This window comes from Sardina pilchardus, chromosome 1, assembly GCF_963854185.1.
Source record: "Sardina pilchardus chromosome 1, fSarPil1.1, whole genome shotgun sequence".
NCBI lineage: Eukaryota > Metazoa > Chordata > Actinopteri > Clupeiformes > Clupeidae > Sardina > Sardina pilchardus.
In genome coordinates this window covers 3,424,961-3,448,652 of record NC_084994.1, presented here as the reverse complement: position 1 = coordinate 3,448,652, position 23,692 = coordinate 3,424,961, and the positions used below count along the sequence as shown (strand labels likewise).

The following is a 23,692-nucleotide window of genomic DNA, read 5'->3' as shown; positions in this document are numbered from 1 at the left end:
GCGTCTTCTTCAGAGTCAAGAAGAGAAAGTCAGAGTCTGAAGAAGACGCAGTGCGTCGAAACGTTAGTCGTTTGTGCACCATAATAAAAAAGTTTATTTCATCTGAGTGCTCCAGTCATCTCTGGGTTAGTCTTTTAGAAGTAGCCCAGCCAGCTTTGCTTGTCACTATTTATGTATTATTATTCATTAGTGCTTGTGGATGTAGGCCTATTTGTAGAGAGTTTGTGAGAATTAATGGATTATTTTTTATTATTGACTCTTTTGATGACTTTTAAATTACTTGTTTTTGTCATTTTTTAAACAGATGAGGACCTGAGGAGAGTTATAAAGAATCACAAAGCCAGTCTGAAGAGGAGGTTTGAGAACATCTCTGAAGGCATCATCAAACCAGGAGCTGAGATACTCCTCAATAAGATCTACACAGAGCTCTACATCACAGAGGGAGAGAGTGAAGGGGTGAATAAGGAACATGAGATTTGGCAGGTAGAGTCAGCGTCCAGATCTCAATCCACAGAAGACACACCAATCAACTGCAACGACATCTTCAAGCCCTTACCTGGACAGGAGAAGCACATTAGAACTGTGATGACCAAAGGTGTTGCTGGTATTGGAAAAACTGTCTCAGTTCAGAAGTTCATTATTGATTGGACAGATGGGGTAGCCAATCAGGATATAGATTTTATGTTTCCCCTTTCTTTCCGTGAGCTTAATTTAGTCAGGGATGATCAGTATAGTCTTCACAGGCTCCTGCTTGACTTCCACCCTGAGTTGAAGGAGCTAAATGATGGTGAAGGATATAAAGACTGTCAGGTTTTGTTCATCTTTGATGGTTTGGATGAGAGTCGGTTGACTCTGGATCTGGAACAGAACAGTGAGTTGTCTGATGTGAAACAAACATCATCAGTGGATGTTCTGATGACGAGCCTCATTCAGGGAACTCTGCTCCCCTCTGCACTCATCTGGATAACCTCACGACCAGCTGCAGCCAGTCAGATTCCTGATCAGTTCATCAACCAGGTAACAGAAGTGCGAGGATTCAATGACCCACAGAAAGAAGAATACTTCAGGAAGAGAATCAGAGATGAGAGTCAGGCCAACAAAATCATCTCACACATTCAGACATCCAGGAGTCTCCATATTATGTGCCACATTCCAGTCTTCTGTTGGATTGCAGCTACTGTACTTCAGCAGATGCTGGAGAGAAAAAACATCAAAGACATTCCCAAAACGCTGACTGAGATGTTCATACACTTCTTGCTCATCCAAACCACACGAAAGGATCAGAAGTATCAGAGTAAATCTGAAAAAGATACAAAGAAACTCCTGAAATCTCAGAGGTTCATTTTACTGAAGCTGGCAGAACTGGCTTTCAAGAATCTAGAGAATGGCAACCTCATGTTTTATGAGGAAGACCTGAGAGAGTGTGGTATTGATGTCAGTGAAGCCTCAGTGTACTCTGGCATGTGCACTGAGATCTTCAAGACAGAAACTGTGGAATCTCAAAAGAAGAAGGTCTACTGCTTTGTGCATCTGAGTGTCCAGGAGTTTCTGGCAGCTGTGTTTGTGTTTCACTCGTATTTGGCTAAGAAACTTGAGGCATTGAAATGCTTCCTCAGTGAACAGGAAAGAGATGAACTCAAGCCATCATTTTTATCTAATGTTGTATCAGCAATTTTAGGACAAACTCAAGACAACTTACATGTTTTACTTAAGAGGGCAGTTGATAAGGCTTTGGAGAGCCAGAACGGACACCTGGATCTCTTCCTTCGCTTCCTAATGGGCATTTCTCTGGAGAGCAATCACAGACTTCTGCAAGGTCTACTGAACCGCACACACAACAGCTCAGATAGTATCAAGGAAATATGTCAGTACATGAAGAAGCTGAACAGAGAGGGTCTCTCTCCTGAACGATGCATCAATCTTTTCCACTGCTTATTTGAAATGAATGATGATTCCATGCACAAAGAAATTCAGACATACTTGTCATCACCAAAGAACATCAAACAGAAGTTATCTCCTGCCCACTGTTCAGCACTGGCCCACATGCTTCTGATGTCTGTGGATGTGCTGGATGAGATTGAGCTGAAGAAATACAACACATCAGATGAGGGACGCAGGAGACTGCTCCCAGCTGTGAGGTGCTGCAGAAAGGCACGGTGAGTTTCTGATGGAGAGACTGACCTAATTATAGTGACTCAATATAATAGTGAAGTAACTAGTCTACTACCACCTGGGGTGAACCCAGAGTAACCTGTTAGCAGACATCCCAAGTCTCCCGGAAGTTCCGGGAGTCTCCCGCATATTAATAGCGACTCACTGATGCCCGCAAATTACTTAAAATCTCCCGGAATCTAGAGCGAGCGGGCAAGATCGCGCACACACGACACAGACTGTGCTCAAAACCGCGCATAGCATCTGTGTAGCGCGCACACGACAGAGAGGCAGAGCGAGAGACAGTTCATGTGTGTGATAGTGTGCGTGTGTGTCTCATGAATCATCCTGATTGGCATGTTTCGGTAAGTCAACCAATCAATTTCCAGTGTGGGCGGGATTATATCTCTTCTCCCGAACCGTATCAATAGGTTTCATTTCAAGTGCATATTATACAGGCCGGCTAGTTGCCAGGGCTACATGAAAACAATAAACTCCTTAGACCTGTTTAAAGTTGCAATGGAATAAGAATAAAAGCCTTACATTCTTACATGATTAGAAGTGCATTGGGCTTATAGCCTGTATTATTGCCTTTTATTTCTTTACAATTGAGTAAATAGCTACCATAAAACTATAATTACCAACAAGATGTGCTTGCTGCACTTCTGAAATGGATGTGGTAGATTGTATGTTTGATTTCATTGCTGATTACGTCTCTGAAAGTCAGTTGGAAACAGGCGTCAATGGGATCTTTTTCAGACTGACCTGCCCTGACCGGTTCACCCAGACTAGTCTACTACCAATCTAGGCCGACGGTATAAAACCTTTAAAGATGCCTAGAGGTGAAATAGTCTTGTGTGAACATGTACTTCGCTGTTTCATGACACCGTTTTATTTGAATGAGCTGTTGCAAATGTGCCTGGTGGACACTTTTTCATTTGAAGAATTGAGAAATCTTCACTACAGGATTGTAGTGTGCCACAAAGTGCCTCTTACGTTAAGAAATTGCTTATGTATACAGTTCAATTCTGTCCTCTTATAACATTACAAACCTTTCAGGTGTGTAGGTGCATGACTGAGTGATTTGCAATTTTGCACATGTGCACTAGTCTTGTGCAGGTATCAGTGGGTTGTGGGTGGGTGAGTGTGTTTGTGTGATTGGGCAATATTTTATCCTTTCTTATGTTGTTATGCAGACTTGCTGAATGCAAACTCTCAGAGAAGTCCTGTGGAATTGTGGCTGCTGTTCTACAGTCACCAAACTCCCTGATCGAGCTGGACCTGAGTCACAATGACCTGGGAGATTCTGGAGTCCATCTTCTCTCTAAGGGACTGTCTAGTCCTAACTGCAAACTGCAGACATTAAGGTAGGTGTTGGTCAGCCATGTCTTTGTAAAGGATTATTATTATGACTAGTGTAGCACATTATGGTTTGGTTGATGTTTTATACGTGTCTTAAGACCTGTACACACCAATTTTTTCGGGCGAAATATTCACACGAAATTAAGCATAGTAGGATTGTGGTTGATGGTGTGCTATAAAGTGACACTTAAGTTGATAAATTCACTTACTACACTCATTGATGCACTTATTGTGTTTTTTTAATTGATGTTAGAAGTGCTCTTAAAGTGCTCTTAAAAAACTTAAATGTTTTATCATGTTGTAAGTCGCTTTGGTTAAAAAGTGTCAGCCAAATGAAATGTAATAAATTGCTTATATGTATACAATTCTGTCCTCTCATAACAATACCAACCTTTCAGGTGTGTGTGTGTGTGTGTGTGTGTGTGTGTGTGTGTGTGTGTGTGTGTGTGTGTGTGTGTTTGTGTGTGTGTGTGATTTGGCATGGGAATGACCTGCAGAAGATCACTTGATGGTGCTGCTTTATTCGGGCTCCTTGTATCCCATTTATCCATCTCTGTAATATTTTATCTTTCTCATGTTGTTATGCAGACTTGCTGAATGCAAACTCTCAGAGAAGTCTTGTGAAATTGTGGCTGCTGTTCTACAGTCACCAAACTCCCTGATAGAGCTGGACCTGAGTCACAATGACCTGGGAGATTCTGGAGTTCAGCTTCTCTCTAAGGGACTGTCTAGTCCCCAATGCAAACTGCAGACATTAAGGTTGGTGTTAGTCAGACATGTCTTTTTAAAGGACTAGCTTAGCACATTATGGTTTGGTTACACACCAAGTCCAATTGGACCTAACTTTCTCTCTCTCTCTCTCTCTCTCTCTCTCTCTCTCTCTCAGGCTCAATAAATGTGATATCTCAGATGAAGGTTATGCTTGTCTGGCTCTGGCTCTGATGTTAAACCCCTCCTGTGTGAAAGAGCTGGATGTGAACAACAATCATCCTGGAGAATCAGCAAAGAAACTGTTATCTGCTACACTGGAGGATCCTCACCGCAAAGTTGAAGCACTTCAGTATGTACTCTAGAGTTGAATGACATGCGAAATATCTCTTGATTTATCGGGGCACCTTGTATCCCATTTGTGACCCTGTAAAGCGGAACCAGTCGTTTTGGTAAAATCTATTAAATTAAGTTATTGTGATTTGTGACATTATTGTATTTGTGACATATTGATAAATGTAACAGCTGCACTGCTACACCTTTGTTACTCTTTGATACTGTGGAATAAACCTGTTAGTGCACCAGCCAATTACTTGCATGCACATATGACATGTGTGTTGTGTCTCTGATGTCTTGGAACATGTCTGCCATTACCCTATGTAGCACATGTATCAACTGTGTTGGTACACACTTATTACTCTTTGATACAGTGACATAAACCCGTAACAAGGTTGTAGCAGCACAGCTGTTACATGTACACTGAAGACAATGACCCCTTGACTGGAGCTAAGAATGGTTTGTATATCAAATCTTTCATGACCAGACTTACCCCATTCAGCAGGTCTCAGGTCAGCCCTTTGTCATTGGCAACGTTTTGTAAAAGTACTCAGTATTACAATGTAACAACTATATGTAGGTACCCACAAATACATAATGCAAGTACAATGATAGTACCTAATAGTACATGTTGTTACACAGGTTGTACCACTGTACCTAATTAGGTAGGTACACTGTAACAGCGACACCCCAAACTAAAGTGTTACCGAAACTGTAGACTGTATACAGTCGAATTATGCGAAAACGTGAAATTCAACATTTTAACCCGGAAGTTTGTTATTGTTGATTTTCTCAAAATAACGTTGTGCGCAAAACGACTGATTTCGCTTTGAATGGTCACATTTATCCATCTCTGTAATCTTTTATCCTTTCTCATGTTGTTATGCAGACTTACTGAGTGCAAACTCTCAGAGAAGTCCTGTGGAATTGTGGCTGCTGTTCTACAGTCACCAAACTCCCTGATAGAGCTGGACCTGAGTCACAATGACCTGGGAGATTCTGGAGTCCATCTTCTCTCTAAGGGACTGTCTAGTCCCCACTGCAAACTGCAGACCTTAAGGTTGGTGTTAGTCAGACATGTCTTTGTAAAGGATTATTATTATGACTAGCGTAGCACATTATTGTTTGGTTGGTGTTTTATATGTGTCTTAAGATCTGTACACACTAAGTCCAATTTTTCAGATTAAATATTAACACGAAATTAAGAATAAAAGGATTGTGGTTGATAGTGTGCCATAAAGTGACACTTATGTTAATAAATTGCTTATATGTATACAATTCTGTCCTCTCATAACATTACCAACCTTTCAGGTGTGTGTGTGTGTGTGTGTGTGTGTGTGTGTGATTTGGCATGGGAATGACATGCGCAAGATAACTTGATGCTGCTGATTTAACGGGGCACCTTGTATCCCATGTATCCATATTTGTAATATTTTATCCTTTCTCATTATGCAGACTTGCTAAGTGCAAACTCTCAGAGAAGTCCTGTGGAATTGTGGCTGCTGTTCTACAGTCACCAAACTCCCTGATAGAGTTGGACCTGAGTCACAATGACCTGGGAGATTCTGGAGTCCATCTTCTCTCTAAGGGACTGTCTAGTCCCCACTGCTCCCTGATAGAGCTGGACCTGAGTCACAATGACCTGGGAGATTCTGGAGTCCATCTTCTCTCTAAGGGACTGTCTAGTCCACACTGCAAACTGCAGACCTTAAGGTTGGTGTTAGTCAGACATGTCTTTGTAAAGGATTATTATTATGACTAGCATAGCAGATTAAGATTTGGTTGGTGTTTTATATGTGTCTTAAGACCTGTACTCGCCAATTTTTCAGACAAAATATTTACACGAAATTAAGCATAGTAGGATTGTGGATTGTGGTTGATGGTGTGCCATAAAGTGACACTTATGTTGATAAATTGCTTATATGTATACAATTCTGTCCTCTCATAAAAATTACCAACCTTTCAGTGTGTGTGTGTGTGTGTGTGTGTGTGTGATTTGGCATGGGAAGGACCTGTGAAAGATCACTTGATAGTGCTGATTTATCAGGGCACCTTGTATCCCATTTATCCATTTCTGTAATATACTATCTTTTCTCATGTTGTTATGCAGACTTGCTGAATGCAAACTCTCAGAGAAGTCCTGTGGAATTGTGGCTGCTGTTCTACAGTCACCAAACTCCCTGATAGAACTGGACCTGAGTCACAATGACCTGGGAGATTCTGGAGTCCATCTTCTCTCTAAGGGACTGTCTAGTCCCCACTGCAAACTGCAGACCTTAAGGTTGGTGTTAGTCAGACATGTCTTTGTAAAGGATTATTATTATGACTAGCGTAGCACATTATTGTTTGGTTGGTGTTTTATATGTGTCTTAAGATCTGTACACACTAAGTCCAATTTTTCAGATTAAATATTAACACGAAATTAAGAATAAAAGGATTGTGGTTGATAGTGTGCCATAAAGTGACACTTATGTTAATAAATTGCATACTGTATATGTATACAATTCTGTCCTCTCATAACATTACCAACCTTTCAGGTGTGTGTGTGTGTGTGTGTGTGTGTGTGTGTGTGTGTGTGTGTGTGTGTGTGTGTGTGTGTGTGTGTGTGTGATTTGGCATGGGAATGACCTGTGAAAGATCACTTGATAGTGCTGATTTATCAGGGCTCCTTGTAGGCCTATCCCATTTATCCATCTCTGTAATATTTTGTCCTTTCTCATATTGTTATGCAGACTTGCTAAGTGCAAACTCTCAGAGAAGTCCTGTGGAATTGTGGCTGCTGTTCTACAGTCACCAAACTCCCTGGTAGAGCTGGACCTGAGTCTCAATGACCTGGGAGATTCTGGAGTCCATCTTTTCTCTAAGGGACTGTCTAGTCCCCACTGCAAACTGCAGACCTTAAAGGGATAGTTCGGATTTTAAGACACGAAGTTGTATGGGTTCCCTGTCAGCAACGTAGTGCATCAGCACTGACTTACCCCCGACAGCGTCCTGTGAGCCGAGATCCAGCCGGTTTTAGATCGTTTTTGATGCTGAAGAAAGTAGTCCGGCAAGTTTCTGGGGTCACGAAAGTAAAGTGTTTTTCTTCTCAAAACCATATGCGTTCAACAGAGTGATATATTTGCACCACAAAAACGTTGTCCAGGAAAAATTCAAACCTCGTTATCACTTACTTATTTTTCGCGATTCCTATCACTGCGCGCTACTGACAGCTGGACAACGTTTTTGTGGTGCAAATATATCACTCTGTTGAACGCATATGGTTTTGAGAAGAAAAACACTTTACTTTCGTGACCCCAGAAACTTGCTGAAGAAAATAGTCCGGCATCAAAAACGATCAAAAACCGGCTGGATCTCGGCTCACAGGACGCTGTCGGGGGGTAAGTCAGTGCTGATGCACTACGTTGCTGACAGGGAACCCATACAACTTCGTGTCTTAAAATCCGAACTATCCCTTTAAGGTTGGTGTTAGTCAGACATGTCTTTGTAAAGGATTATTATTATGACTAGCGTAGCACATTATAGTTTGGTTGGTGTTTTATATGTGTCTTAAGACCTGTACAGACCAGGTCCAGTTTTTCGGACAAAATATTCACCCGGAATTAAGCAACACATGCATTCTTATTTGTCTCGTTTGATGTGACATCTCGCATTTGAAAAGGAGCTCCTGACCAATCAAATAATGATTTCACAGGGTTCTGTTGATGTCACAAGTAGAATGACAAGCAGGCAAAGCTGACAAAATGGGTAATCTTGCTGCCCATGATGACTAGTCTCATAATAGGCCTGAATGTCAAAGTCACAAAGAGTTTACATTACATCAGAACTCTCCCAGGTGTTCAAGAGTGCGAGCTCCACCACAGACAGCTTTCCTCACCTCTTACCACGTTCCAACCATCTTCCCAAATCTCAATGCAGTATCTTTTACCGTCAGCTGTTGCATGACGTTACTTTCAAGAGATGTCGATTTCAACAAGTTTGATTCTTTCAAGTCCCCTGCAGCTCAAGCCAAAATGCACCCCATGAATGAACAAAGGCTGATCTGCTTTAAATCTCCATGATGTTATGAGCTCTCCCTGTTGTTCTCTCTTGTAGTGGGCATGTCTAACCCAAAACCATCTCTTTCTTGGCTGCATGTAAAAAACAACGTCATAAAGACACTCTGAAGTCAATAGGCTACTGTCTACTGCATGTAGCTACAGTATAAACAACGTCATAAAGTCACTCTGAAGTCAATGGGCTACTCTCTACTGAAAGTGTGTTAACATGTGTGACGTGAGCATGAAATAGAAAGTGAAATATTTTAAATAATTGCATTGGACTGTGTTGACATTCTGTGTTTTTTTGCCCTGGGATTTCATGACATAATGACATATCTCGCGTGTTCAGGCTTTTAATTATATACGTTTACAGACTGAGTCCTGAGGGTTTACTGTGGCATAGTTTTAGAATGACACCCTCTCTCTCTCTCAATTCAACTCAAGGCTGCTTTATTAGCATGAGTGTAAGTACAGTATTGCCAAAGCACAAGCAAAACAGCATAACATTTTTTACATTAACAATCAGAACTATCTCTCTCTCTCTCTCTCTCTCTCTCTCTCTCTCTCTCTCTCTCTCTCTCTCTCTCTCTCTCTCTCTCTCTCTCTCTCTCTCTCTCTCTCTCTCTCTCTCTCTCTCTCTCTCTCTCTCTCTCTCTCTCTCTCTCTCTCTCTCTCTCTCTCAGGCTCAGTCAGTGTGATATTTCAGATGAAGGTTATGTTTCCCTGGCTCTGGCTCTGATGTTAAACCCCTCCTGTGTGAAAGAGCTGGATGTGAACAACAATCATCCTGGAGAATCAGCACAGAAACTGTTATCTGCTACACTAGAGGATCCTCATCGCAAAGCTGAAGCACCTCAGTATGTACTCTAGAGAATTAGATACATCAAGTTGTAGTCTGGATTGATTGATTGATTGATTGATTGATTGATTGATTGATTGATTGATTGATTGATTGATTGATTGATTGATTGATTGATTGATTGATTGATTGATTGATTGATTGATTCTTACATTCACAGAAGTGGATAGAAGATACATACAATTGCATTCAGTAGCCTAACCCCTACTGTATCATCTATAAACAGAACAGAACATTTGATTGACAGTCTTCAGCAAAAAAACCCTCTTCTGAATGAAAAATGCATTTCCTACTGTATAGTCAGAACACAGAACAAGAGTGCATTTGAAAGCGTGAAACTAAGGAGTAAATGCACTTGTAATGTAATTCTAGTGTTTAACAAGTATACTACAATACAGTATGTGACCTGTTAGTGTTTCTGCAGAAGGACTAGTTCTCATGTAACATTTTAAACTAGGCCTACAAGTTGTTGCAACTGTCCACCCAAATAGCAAAACGCCAGTCCAATAAAAGGGAACAAAGGGTGGTTGTGTGTGTGTGTGTGTGTGTGTGTGTGTGTGTGTGTGTGTGTGTGTGTGTGTGTGTGTGTGTGTGTGTGTGTGTGTGTGTGTGTGTCTGTGTGTGTGTGGGTGTGTGTGTGTGTGGGTGTGTGTGTGTGTGTGTGTTGTGCAGTAGGATGGATGAGTGTCCCGATGAGCTCAGGCAGTTCTGTAGTTTGACTGAATAAATCAATAATCAGCCAATCTAAATGCAGCATCAACTACACTGTTTAAAACTATGTCCTCTTATAACATTACAAACCATTCATGTGTGTGTGTGTGTGTGTGTGTGTGTGTGTGTGGGGGGGGGGGGGGGGGGGGGGCATGGAAATGACTTACGAAAGATCTCTTGATTTATCGGGGCACCTTGTATCCCATTTATCCATCTCTGCAATATTTGACCTTTTTTCATGTTGTTATGCAGACTTGCTGGATGCAAACTCTCAGAGAAGTCCTGTGGAATTGTGGCTGCTGTTCTACAGTCACCAAACTCCCTGATAGAGCTGGACCTGAGTCACAATGACCTGGGAGATTCTGGAGTCCATCTTCTCTCTAAGGGACTGTCTAGTCCCCACTGCAAACTGCAGACCTTAAGGTTGGTGTTAGTCAGACATGTCTTTGTAAAGGATTATTATTATGACTAGCATAGCACATTATGGTTTGGTTGGTGTTTTATATGTGTCTTAAGACCTGTACACACCAAGTAAATTTTTTTTTCTGACAAAACATTCACATGAAATTAAGCAGGTTACTAAACACATGTATTCTACTAGTCTCGTTTGATGTGAAATATCGTATTTAGATAGATAGATAGATACTTTATTGATCCGCAAGGGGAAATTCAAGAACATATTTGAAAGCGAAGGAGCTCCTGACCAATCAAATAATGATTTCACAGAGTTCCATTGATGTCACAAGTTGAAGGACAATAAGACAAAGCTGACAGAATGGGTTATCTTAACCATAATGACTAGGGTTGGGTATCGAGAATCGAGAATCGATGGGAACCGGGACTAGCTTTCCAATTCTCCCGGAATCGTTCAAAAGTTTAAATTTCAGTTCCTAGTATCGATTCCCAGTCCGCGAACCGGAAGAAGAAACCACTAAACACCAACGAAGAAGGTGTTTGCATAACCGAGCTGAGGCAACAAGAAGACGATTTATATTGTAGTTGAAAACAGCCCTGTGAGAAATTTATAGTAAATGTCATTCAGAAAGACCGTTGGTTAGCGAGCTCATTTAAAATATCCAAACTTTTTTGACCCTGCCTTTTACAAGAATCGGAATCGAAAATCGTTAGGAACCGGAATCGAAACAAGGAATCGAAATCGGAATCGGAATCGTTCAAATTCAAACGATACCCAACCCTAATAATGACTAGTCTCATTATAGAGGGGGCCAGCCGTGGTCTACTGGTTTGGATTTCGAGCTTGTAACCGTAGGGTTCCCCGATCCCGTTCCCCGTTCCCCGATCCCCCAAAAAATGTGGGCACTGCTCTCCCACGTCACATCCACGGCTGAAGTGCCCTTGAGCAAGGCACCTAACCCCTCACACACACACACACACACACTTGAGCACCTGCACCTAACCCCTAACACACATATACACATGCACACACACACACACACACACACACACACACACACACACACACACACACACACACACACACACACACACACACACACACACACACACACACACACACACACACACACACACACACACACACACACACAGTGTTCGAATTACCCCTCCATCTTCGGGGGGTCTGTTTTTTTGACAAAATTGCCAATGACGTCATAATTTTACCTTGCGTCTAGTAGGCCTATGTTCATACCTACATCACTACACACTAACGGTGTGTAACCAACATTCGTGGTAACTGCATAAAATGCCTATGCCAGGTTGCTAATTCTGAAGAAAAATATTGCTAACAAATATATTGGGGTAAACAACAAACAGCACCAACTTACTTAATAAGACAGGATTAAGGAAGCATCTTCACAAATTGCTTATTCACGTGATCTGCGGGCAGCGACGCGCTGAATGCGGGCAACAGATTTACCGACGTGACTTACAAACAAGTACACTGCAACACTGAACAACCAGCCTGACGTTACATTATCCAGATACATCATGGGCCTACTTCGGATCTCCATCAACAGTGACGATCAAGGCTATATTAGGAACAATTGCATTGCAGAATGAATTAGGCTATGTAGCCTAATAAAAAAAATAGGCCTAATAACAATCTATTGTTTTAGACTAAAAGTAGGACAGGCTATGCTAATACCACGGAGGGAATAAATGACACGACTTAAGCATCATGACTTCAGTGATTAATTAATTATGACCTATATGCCCAGCCTAGACGAGCAAAACTACAGTAGCGTACAAACTACGCTTCAAACAACGATTGCATGCAGATTTAAAACTTTTACACGCTCATTCAGATCAGATTCATGACCAGAGAAGTTAATTGTAGACAGACGAAGACAGACATATTTTGATCTCAAACGAGCCTTTTCGGAGCATTTCGGTGCCGCCTGCGCGCGTGTGTGAGATGAGAGTGGGAGAGAGAGGCATGTTACAGAGGGATGTGAATGTAGCGATACTGTTATAAAGATCAAAAAATAAATCCTCGGATCCAAACCACACTGCAAATTATTAACCTGCTGCTGTTGTGAAGGAGAGAGGGAGTTCACCCGAGTCAATTCAAGTACCTCGGCCCTGGAGCAGCCAGCCAAATATAGGCCTACTGTAAGTCTCCCCTGAAATCTCAAACTACGTTCTGAGACAACGCAGGAAAAGTTAACATTGGGCTCCGTACAGTAGCCTAGGCTACTCGGGTTAATTCGTTGTCAACTCGTCTCTCATGCTGCGCCGAAACAAGCCGTTTTTCTTTAATAGACGCTTCAATTTTCATGCTTATAATCACATTGTGTCTCACAGACAAATCCACTAGTATATTGTTGTATGTGAGCCCCAGGTTAAAGTAAAAACCTAATGTCCAGATTATCCATGAGATGAGTTTTAGCTGAACTGCACTACAAGTAAACCTGGATGATAGCCTATCCCAAGTTGACAGGAACGACGGAGACATTGGCATGGCCTAGGGAACCAGACAGTGAGGGAGGACGGAGGCGTGATAAGTTTAAACAATAATTTGCTGTTTAACCAAATAACGAAGAAATAATACATTAACAAAAACTGAACTAATGTATACAGTCTAGGTAGCGATCAGTATGCAGTGGTGAGGTGTGCGCTTATGTTGCGTGTGGGTAATGCAGTGTGTGCGTGTTAGCGCAGAAATGGTACAGTCCATTGGGTGTGTGAAATCGTATGCTACTAGATTACTCCTAGTACGTTGAGAAATATTAAATAACCAGAGACTTTTTTTCAACACTTAATTTTAATAATATATCAAGTATTTCAGGACCCCCCCCCCCCCCCCAAAGTTTCGTTTTGGTCCCATTTGGGGGGGTCCAAGTCACGTACATACAGGAAGTAAAGCAGGCAGCTCACTGCTCTGGGTTAGTGTGTGTGTGTGTATACAGGAAGTAAAGCAGGCAGCTCACTGCTCTGGGTTAGTGTGTTTGTGTATATACAGGAAGTAAAGCAGGCAGCTCACTGCTCTGGGTGTGTGTGTGCTTCACCTCACTGGGTTAGCTTCAGCAGCGGAGCTCGAACTCGAACCCCAGTCCAATATGCGGGAGAAAACGGTGTTGTTCTTGTGTTGTGTAGTGGGATGGACTGCAGTGGCCTCTATCATAACATCAGTAGCATGGGAAGGATGGCCGTAAGATTTCAGTTCCATTGCTAGAACTAACTCTCTCTCTCTCTCTCTTTCTCTCTCTCTCTCTCTCTCTCAGGCTCAGTAAGTGTGGTATTTCAGATGAAGGTTATGTTTGTCTGGCTCTGGCTCTGATGTTAAACCCCTCCTGTGTGAAAGAGCTGGATGTGAACAACAATCATCCTGGAGAATCAGCACAGAAACTGTTATCTGCTACACTGGAGGATCCTCACCACAAAGTTGAAGCACTTCAGTATGTACTCTAGTGAACCAGAAGCATCAAGTTGTAGTCTGGATTGATTTACTGATATATTACTTAACTGATTTATTGATTTATTCTTACATTCACGCAAGAGAGGATACATGAAATTGCATTCATGCATTCAGTAGCTTAACTGGTACTTTATAATCTCCACTCAGAACAGAACATTTGATTGACAGACTTATACAAAACAAACAAAAACTCTCTTTGAGTAAAAAAATGCATTTCCTATAGTCTAGTTAGAACACATCCATTAACACATAGACTACAGCATGTGACCTGTTACTGTTACTGCAGCATGACTAGTTCTCATTACAGGTAACAAATGAGTCATGAATCAATCAATAATCAGCCAATCTAAATGCAGCATCAAATACACTGTTTACACTTATGTCATTTTATGTGCATTTCACTAAATGTAGTCAATTTGATTCAAAGTAAACTTGCGTAATGTGTAGAGTTCTTCTGTCATAATCCTGTCAAATGTTGTTGCAGATTTGCTGACTGTAAACTCACTGATAAGTCCTGTGAGATTGTTACTTCAGTTCTACAATCACCAAACTCACTGCTACAGCTGGACTTGAATCACAATGATCTGGGGGATTCTGGAGTTCAGCTTCTCTCTAAAGGACTGTCCAGTTTGAACTGCAAAATACACACATTAAGGTGGGTAACTGGGTATCCATTTTATTATCATCTTAGGGAGATGAATCATGACAATATAACACCAACTGGTCAGCATTGAACATGCTGTAGCGTATTGCTTATATAATTGCATTTGTGTAGTCAAACGTTTGAGCCGATTTGGGAGTTTCAAGATTTGTTTGTGGATTAAGCAATATGGCAGCAGTGAGAGTGGTGTGGGTAGCAGATATCACCATGGCTGTGATTTGCAATATGGCAGCAGTGAGAGTGGCGTGGGTAGCAGATATCACCATGGCTGTGATTTGCAATATGGCAGCAGTGAGAGTGGCGTGGGTAGCAGATATCAGCATGGCTGTGATTTGCAATATGGCAGCAGTGAGAGTGGTGTGGGTAGCAGATATCAGCATGGCTGTGATTTGCAATATGGCACCAGTGAGAGTGATGTGGGTAGCAGATATCAGCATGGCTGTGATTTGCAATATGGCAGCAGTGAGAGTGGTGTGGGTAGCAGATATCACCATGGCTGTGATTTGCAATATGGCACCAGTGAGAGTGGTGTGGGTAGCACCGTAGCAGATATCAGCATGGCTGCAGGCGTGAGGCCAGAGGCCAAGCACAGTGGGTGCCTGAACATTTATTTAGAGCATTGGAGCAGTTCTGTAGTTTATTAGTATTTTAACTAGATGCACCGCATAGCGGTACACAATATGACCGCCGCTCAGTTCTGCACATTCTCTCCAAAACGAATTACGCTTGTCAACTTTCCTGTATCTCCGATTTGTGCAATATACTGTATATATCTCCTACTCTTGCAGCTCATGTGAGTGTGTGCATGTGTGAGTTTGCTTGTATAAAGATGTGTGTGTGTCTGTCTGTGTGTGTGTGAATGTGCATGTGTGCGCGTGTGTGTGTGGAATCCGTGGAAGTGTGTTTATCTGTGCGTGTGAATCTGTTGATATGTGTGTGTGTGAACTTAGTTACTTTTTACACTGAGCCCCCTGCCGGCTCAACATAAAAATGGAAATCGGTTTTGCCAATAGCCTACTCACTATATTGGAATTTAACAGTTACGCCATTTTGACAGTAACGTCAACAATATATAGAAGACATCACAACCTGCAAAAAGTAATTTCAGGGAGGTATCTAAAAATACTTTAACCTACTGAGATACTGAAATACAGATGAATAGCCTCTGTTTGTTCAATAATGTCTAGTCAGTATACCAAATAAGAGAGGCCTATAGATAGAAACTGTGGTAATAAAATATGAAGATTTTGGTAGTTTGGTCTTTTCGTGTATCCTTCTATTGTAGCCATTTAGCCATCTACTTTAGGCCTGAATTATATGCCAATGAAATTACACTTGTTAAACTCACCTCAATAAATATTTTGCAATCATTTAATCCACCATGGGCAATGCTAAAATTACTGTTACAAACCAGCGGCAGAGTTGGCGGTCCAACGCGGGTACCCACCAGTGGCCCGCTGGAGTTTTGCTCATCAGTTCTCTGGCGGTCCACCGGCGGCTCAGAAGTGGCTCCAGATATAGGGCCACCCTTTTGCCGCTTACTACCCACCAGCTTCTAATTGGCCTTATTTATGGCCATAATAATGAAAATGATGTACTAAAATAGCAATAATACATTATAACACTTTCCATTTGCCCTCAATCAGAACAATTTACAATTATTTACAGGGCTTACCAAAGTTACCAAATTTACTAAGGTGAAGACAGTGCCTGCTGATGAGAAACCTATAAATGTATTCTGTAATTTAATAATCCAATATAAAAACATTTATCCTCAGCAACGATCACACAGACTCACCACACATAGTATTAGGTTCAATACATTTTGTTTATTTATTTATTTTACATGCTTTTGTTTATTTATTTTACATGCTCATTTACATGCTTTATTTATTGTACATGCTTAAACAATTTATTAAAATTATTTTTAATAATGATATTATGCAACACACTCTTCAGATGTAAGGACTTAAAAGCCACCTTTCCTGCTGCACCAGTCTAATTAATTTGGAGCGCCAGGGACCTCCTCAAAGCCCGGCCCAGCATCCTCTTAAACAGCATCTTTGGTGGTGTTTCCTCCCAAAATAGCAAAATTGAGCTGAATTTACAACCTTTTCACTACCATCAACATGTGTTTTACTACAAAAGCAAAAGGTGAAGAGTAATGTAATGCAATACCTTTCCAAAACACAACAACATATTTAAGAACAACAGGATTTAACAATGAACAAAGCTACTGGCATTTGAACAGGGGTGTGTAGGCTGTCAATAGGCACTGTATTTACCGGCATGGCTGGAGTTGATGAAGCTTGCTGGGTGGTGGTGCTGGCAAAGGTGTAGTGGTCTGACTGGCAAACTCTGTTGAACAGATTGGTTTAGTGAGATGATTACTGCAATGGTATGACACCTGGCACATGCTAACTAGCGCCTAAAGTACAAACACTTCTAAAGGATATTTCCACTTAATTTTCAGACAAACCAAGCAAGGGACCACATGTACAGACTCTACAAATATTAACCATGATATCAATTTTTTATTTAAATGACTTGAAAGAGATCGTCAGGTATAAATGCACCATACAGTAGTGGCCAGTTAATTTCAGATGCTGTTACATGCTAACTAGCGCCTAGAGTACAAACACTTCTAAAGGATATTTCTACTTAATTCTCAGACAAACCAGGCTAGGGACCATATGTACAGACTCTATAAATACTAACCATGATGTCAGTTTTTTATTCAAATAACTTGAAAGAGATCGTCAGGTATAAATGCACCATGCTAGTGGCCAGTTCATTCATTCACATGTTGTTACATGCTAACTGGTGCCTAGAGTACAAACACTACTAAAGGATATTTCCACTTCATTTTCAGACAAACCAAGCTAGGGAGCACATGTACAGACTCTATAAATACTAACCATGAGGTCCGGTTTTTATTTAAATTACTTGAAAGAGATCGTCAGGTATAAATGCACCATGCCAGTTCATTAATTCAGATGCTGTTACATGCTAACTAGCGCCTAAAGTAAACACTTCTAAAGGATATTTCCACTTAATTTTCGGGCAAACCAAGCTAGGGACCACATGTACAGACTCTATAAATACATTTTGGAAACAGGTGTTCGCTTTAAATACAGTTTTTAAAATGAAAATAGTAGAGATATAGAGAAGAGATGTTTTACTTACCTAGTCCTAAGCCTGCGACTGTTTGAGTAGGCCTACTGACATTGTAGGCTATTCGCATCTGCTCGGAGGAGTTTGCTTGATAACGTTTCTAAACGTAAAGACATTTACCAACTTCTTTATAAGTTTGACGGTTACACAGTTACGTGCAAGAACAACAAGTCACGTAAGAGATGAAATCGTTTAGCTTACTGCAACATGAGAAATCAAGTAGCAGCTAGTGTGAAACTAGCGACAGTAAAGAAAATTCCAATATGGCCGCCATTCGGAACTGAGAAATCATAACTCCATCTTCTTCGTTTGTCTTCTTCTCTCTGATCTGATCTATCACTCACTGAGCAGCGCCAGCGCCACACACCAGTGGCAGCAGGCTGCAGTGTTTGAACGTTGTTGCATTAGTTCTGCTTTTGACGTTCTCATATAAAATCGTAATAAATACATAATTGTTTTATTTGGTAAGCACAGGGTAGCCACGGGGGTGGCCAGTGACACAGCTACATGGGGCACAGGCCATTCTAGGCTTCAGTGTAGAACAGCGACGTTGAGGGACCATTCACTAAATGCACACATAAATACATTTATTATAGCCCCCCATGGATGAAATTCCACAAAACTTGGCATACTCCCAGAGGGTGCCAGGTTAATCATACACATGAAATTTGGTGCAGTTCATAGCATCTCATCTGAAGATAGGGGCAATTAAAGCAATATTACATTACATTTTCAATTTTTACCATGGGGGTGCAAATCACAAATGACTGGTTATAAGCTAAGTTGATCCGAGCTCTTGAGACCAACATACCATAAAAAAATTGTCATCCTCGGTGCCACGGTTCAGGTAGTTATGTAGGAAAAACTGCAATTTTTGGGCTTCGGGCGGGGGCAGCGCGGGGGGGGAGTGACCCCCGGGGACGAAACGAAATTTTTCCGCACAAGTCTACTGGGGCTACATGCCCACCAAGTTTCATGTGCCCCGGTGTTACGGTGTCCCGGGAATCGTTGACCAAAAAATGACGAAAAAAAAAAAAAAAAAAAAAAAACTTTGACAACAAGTATATGACCGCTTCGCTAGCTACGCTAGCGGCGGTCATAATAATGTCTTAGTAGTTTTCACACACGCACGCACGCACGCACACACACACATAACATTCCAACGTAGAAATTAACATATAGACACTATACATATAAGAGGACCATGGGCCTCCACAGGATATCTCTTATCTCTTATCAACAACAAAAGGCAATGGGAGTGTTTTCATGAGACCATTTTCTCCTAGACCACTGAACAACATTATAAACTGTCTTTCTCTCTCTCTCTCTCTCTCTCTCTCTCTCTCTCTCTCTCTGTCTCTCTCAGGCTCTCTGATTGTCTCATCACAGAGAAGGGTTGTGGTTTTCTGGCTTCAGCTCTGACTTCAAACCCCTCCCATCTAAAAGAGCTGGATCTGAGCTACAATCATCCTGGAGAATCAGGACTGAAGCTGTTATCTGCTAGACTGGAGGATCCTGCCTGTAAACTGGAGATACTTAAGTATGTTCAGAAAGAAACCCCAGTATTGCACATTTAGAAAGTGTCTCCATTGTGGAGACCATATTCATTTCTTCAAACCGAGTGCAGTGGCCTATTTTCAAATGTGTATTGTAATAGCTGCTTTACACTGAAGTGTGTTTGTTATCTCTTTGATGTAGCACACAGTAATGCAAATATTTAGAGGTGTTTGCAAACATAGCCGAATGTTAAGGAACCCCTGCAAATAGTTTTCTGTCTGTTTGTAACTGTTCAGAGAAAGCATATTTGACACAAACCTTCATCACTGTTTGCTGAATTTGAACACCTCTCAGATTCCAGGCTGTGAGATGAACAGAAAGACAGGGAGGTGAGCAGAGGAACAGAGAGAACAGAGAGCTGAAAAAACTATTCTCTGATAGTCTGACCAGGGGTCTATTCATTCTGTATATGGGGACACTTATGAAGTAGATCAAATGTAACCAAGTAACCAAGGAAAGTAGCACAACAACCAATCATGAATTCAGGGTTCTCAACAAGTGGTCCGTGACCCACAGGTGAGCTGTGAAGGCGTTGCTGGTGGTCCCTGATCATGCATTAAATAATGGAGTTTCACTGTTGGAAAGTGCATTTGGTATTCAGAGGTAGTCCTCAGGTTTCTCACTAACTCTAATCTAAGTACAGGACAGACAGTGTTGAGGCTGTTAACTTCATGATTGTCTCCCTCTGAGAACTAGATTTGTGGCGTCACCTTGGGACAAGTGGATGCCTTTGTGTGCGATAAAGACAGCTGGAAAAAGAGTTACTTCATTACTTTATATCAAGGGAAACATATAGCGGACCATGTCCTGTGAAATAATACATCACCTTGCATTTCACAGGTGGCACAGACAGAAAGAAAAACAGCAGTCTTGACATCTGTGAAATGGTACATGTGTGTGACATTTAGTTTTTCTTACAGAACTGACCATGCTTCTTTAGACAGAGCACGACCACGTTTGCTGAGATGTAAGTGTTTAATATCGTATTTGTGTTTGCATTCAGATGTTTTAGCTTGCGTATGTGTATGGGTGTCTAATAGCAATGTGAGTGTGTGTGTGTGTCTGTGTGTTTGGTAGGGTGAGGAGGGGTGTGTGTGTGTGTGTGTGTGTGTGTATTTCTGAAAGTAATTCTACATGACACTGTGTGTGTGCCTGTGTCTGTGCGTGCGTGCGTGTAAATATAGGTAGGTATGGGTGTGTGTCTAAGAGCAATTCTTCAGGACACAGGGTGTATGTGTGTGTGTGTGTGTGTGTGTGTGTGTGTGCGCATGGCGTGTGTGTGTGTGTGTGTGTGTTTGTGTGTAGGTGTGTGTTTGAGAGCAATTCTACAGGACACTGTGTGTGTGTGTGTAGCTGTGTGTCTGAGAGCAATTCTACAGGACACAGGGTGTGTGTGTGTGTGTGTGTGTGTGTGCTTGTGTGTATGTGTGTGTCTGAGAGCAATTCTACAGGACACTGTGTGTGTGTGTGCGTGTGCGTGCGTGCATGTATGTGTGTGTCTGAGAGCAATTCTACAGGACACTGTGTGTGTGTGTGTAGGTATAGGTGTGTGTCTAAGAGCAATTCTACAGGACACGGTGTGTGTGTGTGTGTGTGTGTGTTAGTGTGAGTGTGTATGACTGTAAGGTATGTGTGTATCATTATATTGTCGTGTTGTGTTGTTGACGTGTGTGTGTGTTTGTGTGTGTGTAGGTATGGGTGTGTGTCTGAGAGAACTCGGGAAGTGTGTGTGTGGACACAGGAGGTGTGTGTGTGTAGGTACTGGTTCAAGAGTAATTCTACAGGGTTTGTGTGTGTGTGTGTGTCCTGCAGGGTACAAGAGGTCATGTGATCTACATCTGTGTGTGTGTGTGTGTGTGTGTGTCCTGCAGGGCACAGGAGGTCATGTGATCTACATCTGTGTGTGTGTGTGTGTGTGTGTGTGTGTGTGTGTGTGTGTGTGTGTGTGTTTGTGTGTGTGTGTGTGTGTGTGTCCTGCAGGGCACAGGAGGTCTTGTGATCTACAGTAGTGTGTGTGTGTGTGTGTGTGTGTGTGTGTGTGTGTGTGTGTGTGTGTGTGTGTGTGTGCACGCGCGCATGTGCGTGTAATGTATGTGTGTGTGTTGTTCCATTGTGACGTGTGTTGTCTGCTGTGTGTTGTGTGTACAGTTTCCTGTGAGTTCACACTGGACCCAAACACGGCACACAGAGAACTCCTTCTGTCTGAGGGGAACAGGAAGGTGACGCGGGTGAGAGAGAAGCAGCCGTATCCTGACCACCCAGACAGATTTACTGACTATCCCCAGGTGCTGAGCAGAGAGCCTCTGCCTGGACGCTGCTACTGGGAGTGGGAGTGGAGTGGGGACATTGTTGAAGTGGGAGTGGCCTATAAAAGCATCAGCAGGAGGGAAGCGATCAGAAGCTCTGCCAAGGCCTGGAGTCTGGACTGTTACAGTGACAAGTACACAGCCTGGCACAATGGAAATGGGACTGCCCCACCCGTCCCCCCCGCAGGCTCCAGGAGAGTAGGAGTGTATGTGGAGCGTGAGGTCGGCACTCTGTCCTTCTACTGGGTCTCATCTGATACTCTCACACACCTGCACACCTTCACCACCACATTCACTAGTGAGCCCCTACATGCAGCGCTTTGGGTTGGTACTGACTCATCAGTGTCTCTGATCTAGATCACATGACCTACACACACACACACACACACACACACACACACACACACACACACACACACACACACACCTACCTCTATACCTACCCACATGACCTATAGACACACACACACACACACACACACACACACACACACACACACACACCTGTGCTTACATACATACAGACAAGCACACACACACACACACACACACACACTCACACTCACACACACACACACACACACACACACACACACACACACACACACACACACGCGTGCTTACATACATACAGACAAGCGCACACACACATTTTTACCACCACACACACACACACACAAACACTTTGGATTAGTAGGCTCATCAGTGTCTCTGATCACATAACCTGCTGTGTCCTGCAGTACACACACACACACACACACACTCACTCACTCACTCACTCACTCACTCACTCACTCACTCACTCACTCACTCACTCACACACTCACACACACACACAAACACTTTGGATTAGTAGGCTCATCAGTGTCTCTGATCACATGACCTGCTGTGTTCTGCAGTACACACACAGGAAGGTGACGCGGGTGAGTGAGGAGCAGCCGTATCCTGACCACCCAGACAGATTTACTAACTATGCCCAGGTGCTGAGCAGAGAGCCTCTGACTGGACGCTGCTACTGGGAGTGGGAGTGGAGTGGGCACTGTGTTGATGTGGGAGTGGCCTATAAAAGCATCAGCAGGAGTGAAGGGATCAGATGGTCTGCCAAGGCCTGGTGTCGGGACTGTTACAGTGACAAATACACAGCCATGCACAATGGAAATGAGACTGTCCTCCCCGTCCCCCCCGCAGGCTCTAGGAGAGTAGGGGTGTATGTGGAGCGTGAGGTCGGCACTCTGTCCTTCTACAGTGTCTCCTCTGATACTCTCACACACCTGCACACCTTCAGCACCACATCCACTAGTGAGCCCCTACATGCAGCGTTTCATGTTTATTCTGACTCCTCAGTGTCTCTGATCTAGATCACATGACCTGCTGCAGGACACACACACAAACACACACACACACACACACACACACACACACACACACACTCCTGCTTATTATGCTTACTTACTTACTTTTGTAAAATTAACCAATTAAATGAATGAAATGATTGAACATGTGTGTCCTCTTCTGTTGTAACCTGGAGGTAGGTCACACACACACTCACACACTTGTACACTCACACACACACACACACACACACACACACACACACACACACACACACACACACATCCAGTATCCTGTAGATCACTTTCTGGAGATACACCTGAACCCCCCTGTCACCTGTCTCTCTGTCATCTGCTAGACCAATGTGCAGAAGGTGGACTTGACTGTGCTGACACCTTGAAACCATGGGCACCTTCAACTAGAGAGAGAGAGAGAGAGAGAGAGAGAGAGAGAGCACAGCCCCTATATTCACACTTATACACTTTTACTTACAGAAGGCACTGCACGACACACACACAACCTGCGGCTCTTTAGCGCCACCCTGGTGGCTCCCTGGAGCGTCTTCAAAAATGTATGAAAATGAATGGGGGGATTTTT

The 23,692-nt window shown here is 42.5% G+C and overlaps 1 protein-coding gene across 1 annotated transcript in view; it reads left to right on the top strand.

Moving 5' to 3' along the window:
* Positions 1–23,121, top strand: part of LOC134076425 (protein NLRC3-like) — a gene marked incomplete at its 5' end in the record, with an annotated part of 25,430 nt that extends 2,309 nt beyond the window's left edge. The window contains 8 exons of the mRNA XM_062531521.1: positions 21–28; positions 310–1,615; positions 1,679–2,156; positions 19,267–19,440; positions 20,378–20,424; positions 21,606–22,061; positions 22,663–22,686; positions 22,952–23,121. Of these exons, the coding sequence (XP_062387505.1) occupies positions 21–28; positions 310–1,615; positions 1,679–2,156; positions 19,267–19,440; positions 20,378–20,424; positions 21,606–22,061; positions 22,663–22,686; positions 22,952–23,121 (2,663 nt within the window). The remainder of the gene's footprint in view (positions 1–20; positions 29–309; positions 1,616–1,678; positions 2,157–19,266; positions 19,441–20,377; positions 20,425–21,605; positions 22,062–22,662; positions 22,687–22,951) is intronic.
* Between the last annotated feature and the right edge of the window lie 571 nt (positions 23,122–23,692).